Below are 10,234 nucleotides of genomic sequence, written 5' to 3' on the forward strand. Positions count from 1 at the left end.
GAGCAGCCCCAGCCGGGAAGGCACACATCCATCCACACATCGCATCGCCCTGGCCTGGCATCGCGTGCTTGTCTAGAAGGAGCATCCCTATTAACCACCCGCACGTTTGCTCTTCGCAGAGTCCATGACATGCTGGGGCCAGAAGCTGTGTTTTGTGGTCTACCCTCAGGGGGAGGTTGTGGAGGAGGAGGTACCCTCGGCCCACTCCCCACGGCCGGCGAGTGAGACAGTCACGAGGAAATAACGACGCAGCCGCTGAGGCTGAAGTGGCTTCTTGTTTACATGCTGATTTTTGCAAAAAGTTTTTCTGGAAAAAAAAAACAAAACACACACACAAAGTTTTTAGAGCTCCAATAGTGAAGCCCATAAAATGAGCTATACACTTTATGGCATCTGTAGCTTTTAGGTTTTCCCTAAAAAAAATACTTTAAAAAAAATAAATAAAAAAAAAAGGAAAAAAGAGGAAAAAATAAAGAAAATAAATAAAATATAAAATAAGGTGCTGGTTGTTTTTTTCTGGCAGCATACTTGCTCAGCAGCGGAAAGCAGCACAGAGACAGCTCTGGAATACTGATTTTAGCCAGCCTGAGGGTCCATCAGAGACATACAAATTTAGGCATTTCAAAAGTAGGGCAGCTCCTGAGGCAAAATCAAAGTGGAGAAATCAAGAGAAAGCACGGAGACCTTGGGACACTCATTCCTGTGGCTGTCCCTGGGTGGGGTGAACCCCCACGTGACATGTGAGGTGTCAAAGTCACGCTGCAAAGGCTTACCCCTCCGCTCACCCGCAGGAGCACGCTGCGTGCGCCCGAGCCCCAGCATCGCCCCGAGCACAAACCGGCCTGGGCTGACCTCAGAGTAAAAGGCACAAAACCAACAGTCTGCTTGACCCTTCAGGCATCGGTAGGTGTCACAGAAAAAACCCAAGCCCAGAAGTATTGATGAAAATCTCAAGTATCTCAGTTTTGAAGTATCCTGGCCAAGGTGGGGCCGGGTTCCTGTGCCCTGGATGGGGACAGAGCCCATTGCACCGCCCAGGAACTCCTGCATGGAGCTGGGCACAATCCCAGTGCCAACGGTGGGAGGACGGAGACGTGGAGGGGTTTGCAGCAGGCTCAGCAGTGGGAACTCAAGGGAAACATGGGAACAAAGCCCGGCACGTCTCCTTTTTGCTGAAGCGTCAGGTGCTGTCACATGGCTTCCGAGACAAATTCCCCATTTCAACCATGCTCAGCCAAGCAACAGGCCTAAATCATTATCACATCAGATGCTCTTCAGAAAGTGTTTTGCATATTTTATTTGTGGCAACCACTAGGAAAAAAAAATCTAGTTCATGTATTTAATTAATATATAGAGATTTGCTGCTGCAGCAATATGGCCACTTTCACACCAAAGAATCTTTTGGAAATGCAAAGTGCGAGAACAGCTCTGAGCAATAATTTGAATCACTGCTATTCTTTTGGAACTTTTGAAAACAAAAACTATCATGTTCAGTAGCCTTGGTAACAGCCATGTGAATTTGATTTTTGAAGTATCTTTCTATGTCTTACAGGCCCTGGTACAAAACTCAAGGATTCATTACCTCCTGGTTTGTCAAGTACCACACGGTCAACAAAGATTTAAGAATAGACTCAAAATCAAGAGCGAGTTCAAGGAACATGTCTTTCCAACACAATTAATTATTCAGAAGTATTTTTAAATATCTAGCCATCTCCCTCCAAACTTTCAGATGGTAGACACTAAAAAGAAACACAACTTACACTCTTCTCTTTGTATAAAGCTATTAATCATAAAAGATAAAAATATATATTTAGCTAAAGAAAAAGGTGTGGGTTTGTGTGTACATATGCACACACGTAAAGAGAGATTCCACATTTTAAATAACGTTATGAATATATAGAGTTTTCTAATTAAAATAATATATATTCAGCTCGCTTTTTTTTTTTTTTTTTTTTTTTTTTTCCAAAATTCACAGCACACCTCCCCTATTTATCCTGGCTAAGAAGCACCTGAACACTTACCCAAAGTCAAAGGCTCTCATGGCTGAGTCTTATTTTTCATAGTTCAAAATCTACCTTCTGTAGTATAATTTCTAACAGATTTATTTTTTCAATAACTTTATTATCTAGTGGGAAAAATAAATGTATTCTAGCACCAGCAATAATGATTGCTTTCAGAACTGCTGAGTTTTGGTGTGGTTTTATTTCTGTTTGTTTAAATAGTTAAGGTATGGAAATCAGCCAGCATGGAAACTTTGCAGCTCTTGAGACAAGTCTGTATGGTAATGAGAAAGGTAGCAATAATAATAGTAGTAGTAGTAGTAGTAGTAATAATAATAATAATAATAATAATATCCTGTAACTGCTACCAAGGCTTTCCTTGTCTATTGTTTAAGGAAATCAAAAGCAAAATTAAAGGACCAATTGCCTCATAGTTTTTAACTGGGTTTAGCTCAGATTTTCCCTGATTACACTGCCATGTTTTAAGACAACCAACATTTGGCCTGAAATCAGAAGGCTGAATTTAGAACAGAATCATTTAGTAGAGCTCATCTTTGAATTACATACCAGTCCCTCAAACGTGTTCTGCAACGTCTTACTTCATTTTTAGGAACAGCTTCATCTGTGCTCCCCACATCACATATATTATTTTTAAAGGCTTTACATTAGTTGCTAACATGCACGATTTCTAACCATAGAAATCAATGTACAGAACTAGAAAGATAAATTCATATGCTAAATGAGATTTAGCAGTGCACTCAACCCTGTTAAGTGCAATTTTTCCAAAAGATGAAGCAACAGGCCCAAAGGGGACATAATTGCAGTATTTTAAAGCCCAATGAACAAAAGAAAAACCTTGAGACAGCTGACAACACAAGCATGCCAAGAATACTGATACTCGATACGGAAAAGCAAGTTGTTTCCAAAAGAAAGGAGTTCAAACAAAGCTTTAAAAGCAATGCAATACTATATATGACTATGTATTATATGCTATTATATTTATGTAACATAAAATGTTAGAGGCTGTAATGCGGAAAAATACTCTGTGCTGTCGATTCTTTTAGTGCCAGCAATAATACAGCATCCAGAGAATTTCAGGGGGGAAACAAGATAATGCAAGTATTAACAAGAGTATCACCTGTAAGTCAGCTTAATGTGAAGTCAATAAAAGATGTATTGGATTATTCTTACCTGCGTTACCACCGCATTGAGACATGTAGCAAGAGATCATCATGTCAGTGTGCCACGTGCTGCGCAGAATGGAGGCTGGGAAGATAGTCCCTCTCCCAGGTGATCCCAGACAATGCTCAGTAGGAAAGAGGAGCTGTGGGGGCACCGACGGGAAGCACAAGGAGAATGAGGCAGAGGTGCTGCTGCTGGCCTGGCTGCTCTTTCATAAACTTGATAAAGGAGTGGGTTGTTTTCAGTTTGCATTAGTACATAAATCAGGAGAGTTTGATCTCAGCATGGTCAGGGAAAGAGACTCACGTCGGTTCAGAGCTTTCATCCAACCCGAGAAGGACCGATGAGTCACTGGGTATTTAATAATACATTTGAGTTGGAAGCATCTTTACAAAAAATGTATCCAAAAATATGCAGACAAGATTTCATTAGCCACCCTCAATCACTGCTGAAAGCGCAGGTCTGACTCAGCCTTCGGCCACGGGGCTGGAGCTGGTGGCTCCTGAAGAGCACTACCACCGCCCGGGCAGGGGCTGCGGTGCACGGGGCAGCCCAGGACAGAGCTGTTGCCTTTGCCTTTCTGTGAACAAGCTAATGCTGTGAAAGCAAATGTGCCTCTCCAAGCCGAAGAGCTGAATCTAAATAAAATTACTCATCTTTGAGAGGAAAGCAAACAAATGAACAAACAAACAGCAAACATGCTGTCCCATGCTTCATCTTCAGAGGCTTTTATCAAAGTATTTCTCGTAACACGTGTGCTTTCCAGCCCCTTTGTACCAAGCACGGAATGACAAGCAGTTACTGATGTAAAATAAAAAAATGAAGGGTGAACCTTGTTTGGAATTTGTCTTTTCCTAAAGCATTAGAGTTCAGGTGGCTATACACAGTCTCCAGCTCCAGCTGCGAGTACAGGCAAAGCCTCTTTGGTTTTTAAATCTCCCCTCCTTGGTCCTTGATGCTTCTCAACCATGCTCTACTTTCAACGAGACACTTCTGCACTCGGATAAATGAAAAAGGAAAATCCAAGGACAAGGATTAGTAAGTTACCAAGAGGTGCTGAAAGGCCAAAAAGAAATTTGACCTAGAGTCCTAAGGTAAGAGGTGGCAACAGAAGGGAGTGAGACCTAGAAGGCACCATAGGGCAGGAAACACACGGAATGCAGAGGGAACAGAATGTGACCCTGCACCACTCACACCAGCCTTGCTCACCGTTTAAGCCCTGTGGCCAGGCACACAGGAGCTGGAGTGTGAGAAGGGCAGGATGGCCCGCTGAACGGTTTGCTGGGGTAAGAGGCTGACAGGAGGCGGGAGGTGAGGTCTGCTGCCCGCGAGGTTCAGGTCATGGGCAGAGAGCCGCTGGCACTGGATTTTAAATCCCAACACCTGCCCAGGAGAGCAAAACTCAGCTTGCTGCAAAGACCAAAAATCTTAAAAAAGCAAAAGCAGCTCTTCTCCCTCCCAGAGAAAGATCCGATTAAAAAATACATAATTCCCTCAAGGCTTGTTGAGTTAGCTCCCTGGTTTGTCATAAGACATACCTATTGCACTGCTGTCAACTGCTGCAAACGCACAGGTGTCATCTATCACTCCATTTCCACTTGATGGGCTAGATTCATTTCGGCCTCTCTCTCGTCAGGATACAGTTTGTAGTATTACTGCTTGTGCCATAGCCGCTGAATCAGCACTTCACGACAACACAAAGCAAACACGCTTTCTACTAGGTAAGGAGGGATTATCCCTCTGCACCAAGATGTGTCCTCCCATCCCTCATGGCTACAGATAAATCTGGATGACCACAAAGTCTGTCCAATTCTTTTCAATACAGATAAAGATTTCCAAGTCTGTAGAGTAAATCTCTGTCAACACAAAGTAACTCAGCTCCTATCTTCTACAGGAAAACAGCAGGACAGAGCCAGCTGTACCCTCCAAAGCGCAAGGAAGGGGAATTATCATCAAAACAAGCATTGCCCTCAGCAACAGGAATGAGAGACTGTACTTCAGAAATTATTACTATTTTTTTTAACCACCTAACAGTCTTATATTTCAGGGCTTCTTTTTGTTATTTGGAGTATACACATACACGCATTTTAAAAGCAGTTGCATACAACAGTGAATTGCTAGTGCTAAGATTTCAAATGTGCTACTTGAAAAAGTGATGCATTTCCACAGCTTCAGCTACCAGAAAAAGCAGGTAATAAAAAAACCCTCAAAACCACCCAAACCAAACAAAAAAAAAACCCCACCCTTCATATTCATGCCACACATTGAGCCATGGGTTGGCACATGCAGAGTCAAGAGTCAAAGGCTGCGGGAGTACAATTTAGGCACCCTTCATCTTTGGTGTTGAGTAACAGTCAGAAACCCACAGTCTCTGGGCGTGTGAAATTTTATTAAAAATTAAGAGATCCAAAAGCAAGAGCAAAGTATGATGATGCCCAGCATCTTACTTGCTTAGCATCATTGTCCAGGAACCAGCAGACACTGGCAACCATGATGCCATACCTGAACCATATACCTGTACATATGTTATGGTAAAGCATTGTATCTAAATGAATATATACAACATTTAAATAAAACGCAAACCAAACCAAAACAAAAACCCAACCACCATAGCAGAGAACAAAGAAAACAAGTACATTCATAGAGTAATACACAAAGCGGAAGGTGCCAGAATTTCAAACAGAAATATTCCCTATGTTTTAATAACAGTAAGAGAAAATGTAAGAGGAGCACTTTTCCCTTAATGCTGCCTATGAGCTTCCATTCTTCTTAAAACAGTGTAGGTATTCTTCTCTATTTGGAGAATATCTTAGGGAGGGGTTTTCTGGCTGCTTGGACTTTTGTATCTTTAAAAAAAAAAGTTATCTTAAAAACTTTGTTTCCCTTCTGTCTACAAAAATATTTAAAGAATGCAGAAAAGCAGTATTAAAATGACAAAAAATTTTAACAAGTTTATTAGCTGATTAACTTCAGGTTTTATAGTCATTAAAGTGTGATACTTTCCACTGAGCAAAGAAATGCAACAAAGAGATAATCTTGATCATATGCCTGGCAGAGCAGCAGCTTCCCAATTATTTTTTTTTTTCTTTAAGAAGTTCTGAATACAAGGAGGCAGCTTACATGAAACAGAACTTCGGTGTCTTCAAGGATGGTTGATTCACTGCTCAGTGCTTACAAGAGCTGGAGGAAGGGCAGCACACACTAAGGCAGGCTTTGCCGTTTCTTCGGTATTGACATTCCAAGACAATGCAACGCATTGTTTGTGCTCACAGCACAGACAGAGATTTCTTCTGCAAAATTAACAGTAAATTGTGACTCTTCCCTCCAAGGAATGAACTAGGGGAGCTGGGAGAGAACACTGTCTTGCAGAATACAGGAGTTAGGTGCTTACAAAGAGCACCAGGGCTTGTAGCTCTCATTGATGCAAGGCTATATATTCCAGCAGTGAGGGCCCTGGACATTTCTGTATGGTACAAGCATCAAATTTTCATTAACCTGGACTTTAAGTTCTAAAAATAAAACCTTCTCAATGAAATTTCCACTGAGTTATCAAATGGATCAGTACACAAAATATGTAAGATATATAAGAAATTATGTGAAGTTATACATCTTAAAATAAAATAGTGTTAGCTGTTCAGTGTTGTTCCCAAAATACAGTAGTATTCTGAAGTACATATTGCAACTTTAAGAGCCTTACAGCGGTGATAGTTTAAGGTATAGTATGATCAACATTATTTTATTATATAAATACATTTCTCTTAACAGAATAAAATATACACTTATTTCTAAAGGTCCTTCATATCTGCACAATATTACCCTTGAAATATAGTCTTCCTCCCAATTTTAATTACCTACTTCACACATACGATTTTATGTATTTCCAATTACCTTTACATAAAAAAAAAAAATAAAAGACACTAAAACCTGTGGCCTTAGATGCAAACACCAGCCCTGACAGTGTAATGACTACAGTACATGGCCTTGCAAAGGTGGAATGTACCCGGAATGTTTACATGCGCTACAAAAGCATGATGTCTTTCAAAACTACATTTCCTTTCATGAATTCTGATCACAAAAGCACTTGGAAAAATTGAGTGAGCAGTATTTATTTAATGTAACTACGACTCTTAGTTGTTATGCATTTTGCCACAAACCCTTCCTGCTATTAATGCCCTTAAGGAATTTGAATCTTCTGCCTCTGGAATGCATAGTAGGAATTCAATTTGCAACCCAAGAGAAAAATAATTATATCAATTCTTCCATGTTACATTTCAGTCACGCCAAAGTCCTATTCCTTGTTCTTTTTAAGGCACTCCCCCAAAGGCAGTCCTAGTAAAAGATCCAGGGCAACATATAGCCCATTTAAAGAAAACAAATCTTTTGACACTTTGATGTAAACTTAACTGTTTACTGCACAAGCCTGTTTGCCTTTACAGCCAGGAGGGTCCTGCAGACAGCAGAGCCCAGGTCCACAGATGCCAAATTCCACCTCAGTTTTACAAGTTCAGTTAATAACTCTGGGTAACTTGAATTCCAACAGCAAGAAACAGGCTTCAGAGCACTCGGGTATTTACAGAGGAGCATCAGTTTCCTTGTTAATTCCTATATAAAGCACTTGAGTTTGTCACTGCATCACGAGAACTGAAGCAGAGCTCTTGTTAGAGCATGGGGGAGCTCGGCCAAGCCCCAACCATCGCAACAGGGACAAGCTATCACACAGTCATGTTCTGTCATTCTGCACTGAGTCACTCCTGGTTAAGCAATGTCACCCTTCTTCCAGGTAAATAACTCACTTGCTTTTAATTACACTCTAAAAAACAAAAAGGCACCAGTTTACATTTAAGTGTTGTACAATCCACACAGCATCAGCTTTGAAAATGGCACTGATCTGTTTCAGTTTTTAAAAGAAAAAAAGCAAAACAAAACAGCATCCTCTAAAAATAAAAAAAAACCTGATTTACACATCTGCACCCAGGTAGCAGTTTTTATTTCAAACTAAAATAAAGTCTGATCCTGACAGTTACCAAGTGCTCGGTACTTCCTACTGCAGCCAATGGGAGCTGTGAAGCTTCAGTATCCTTCAGGGCTCACCCGAAGTGGCATCATCATAGAAGTGCCTGAAAACAAAAGGGAGGAGGGAAAAAGACAGTAGGGAGAAAGCAAACAATTCTTCAACCTTCACAACATCACAATGAAGAGAATGTAACATGACAACATAAAAAAGAAATATTGCTGCAACTGGGATTCAATGCACTCCGCTTAAACCAAACACTGCCGATCTTTTATTACAAAGCTTTAGCAGGTAAGACACCTGGTATCATTCCGGGCACTCTATGCAGAAACTTTGGTTTTAGTGAATGCTTCAAGGTACATAGAATCACTTACATTGGAAAAGACCTTTGAGATCACCAAGTGCAACCCAGGACCCCCAAGTAACCCAGCACTGCCAAGTCCATCACTAAACCGTATCCCTAAGCACCGCATCTACAAGTTTTTAAACACCTCCAGGGATGGTGACTCCCTGGGCAGCCTGTTCCAATGCTTGACCACACTTTCCGTGAAGAAATTTTTCCTGATATCCGATCTAAAGCCCCCCTGGTGCAATTGAGGCCATTTCCTGTTGTCCTGTTGCTTATTACCTGGGAGAAGAGACCGATCCCCACCTGCCTGCAGCCCCTTTCAGGCAATTGTAGAGAGCAATAAGGTCCCCCCTGAGTCTCCTCCAGGCTAAACACTCCCAGTTCCCTCAGCCGCTCCTCATCAGACTTGTGCTCCAGAGCCCTCACCAGCCTCGTTGCCCGTCTCTGGACACGCTCCAGCACCTCTATGTCCCAAAACCTAACACAGTATTCGAGGTGCAGCCTCACCAGTGCCAAGCACAGGGGAACAAGGGCTTCCCTTGTCCTGCTGGCCACCCTGTTTTGGCTACAAGCCAGGCTGCTATTGGCCTTCTTGGCCACCTGGGCACACTGCTGGCTCATGCTGAGCTGGCCATCAACCAGCACCCCCAGGCCCCTTTCCACCAGGCAGCTTCCCAGCCACCCTTCCCCAGCCTGTAGCGCTGCGTGGGGTTGTTGTGGCCAAGCGCAGGACCCGGCACTGAGCCCTGGGTCACTGAACCCCACACAACTGGCCTTGGCCCATCAGCCCAGCCTGCCCAGATCCCTCTGCAGAGCCTTCCCATGCTCAAGCAGATCAACGGCCCTGGCCAGCTTGGTGTCATCTGCAAACCGACTGAGGGTGCACGTCCAGACCATTGATAAAGACATTAAACTGGACTGGCCCTGATACTTGTGACCAGCCACCAGCCGGATTAACTCCGTTCACCACCGCTCTTTGGGCTCAGCTGTCCAGCCAGCTTTTTACCCAGCAGAAGAGTGCACCCATCCAAGGCATGGGCAGCCAGTTTCTCCAGGAGGACGCTGTGGGAGACTGTCTCAGAAGCTTTGCCAAGGTCTAGATAGACAACATCCACAGCCTTTTCCCCCATCCACTGCGTGGGCCATCTTGCCACAGGAGATCAGGTTCATCAAGCAGGACCTGCCTTTCACAAACCCACGCTGGCTGGGCCTGACCCCCTGGTTGCCCTGCACGTGCTGTGTGAAGGCGCTCAGGATGGGCTGCTCCATGACCTTCCCCGGCACCGAGGTCAGGCTGATGGGCCGGTAGTTCCCCAGATCCTCCTTCCTGCCCTTCTTGTGAGATGGGCATCTCGTGGGCTGACGTCCAGTCAGCTGCCCCCACCCTGGGTAGCCAGGGCTGCTGATAAATGATGGAGAGAGGCTTGGCGAGCTCCTCCGCCAGCTCCCTCAGTGCCCTCGTGGATCCCATCCGTCCCCATGGACTTGTGTGTGTCTAAGTGGAGCAGCAGGTCACTGGCCGTGTCCTCCTGGACTGTGGGGACTTCATTCTGCTCCCCGTCCCTATCCTCCAGCTCAGGGGGCTGGGTACCCAGGGAACAACTGATCTTACTATTCAAGACTGAGGCCAAGAAGGCATTAAGTACCTCAGCCTTTTCCTCATCCTCTGTGGCAATGTTCCCCCCAACACCC

The 10,234-nt window shown here is 43.6% G+C and overlaps 1 protein-coding gene across 3 annotated transcripts in view; it reads left to right on the top strand.

Annotated features, from left to right (window-relative positions):
* SLC7A10 (solute carrier family 7 member 10) overlaps window positions 1–356 on the top strand; it is a 42,270-nt gene extending 41,914 nt beyond the window's left edge. For all 3 annotated transcript variants that reach the window (XM_055819049.1, XM_055819050.1, XM_027784150.2), the window contains one exon: window positions 120–356. In XM_055819049.1, coding sequence (XP_055675024.1) covers window positions 120–244 — 125 coding nt within the window. In that variant the 3' untranslated portion in view covers window positions 245–356. The remainder of the gene's footprint in view (window positions 1–119) is intronic.
* Window positions 357–10,234: the final 9,878 nt, after the last annotated feature.

Source organism: Falco peregrinus, chromosome 14 (assembly GCF_023634155.1).
Source record: "Falco peregrinus isolate bFalPer1 chromosome 14, bFalPer1.pri, whole genome shotgun sequence".
Taxonomy (NCBI): domain Eukaryota; kingdom Metazoa; phylum Chordata; class Aves; order Falconiformes; family Falconidae; genus Falco; species Falco peregrinus.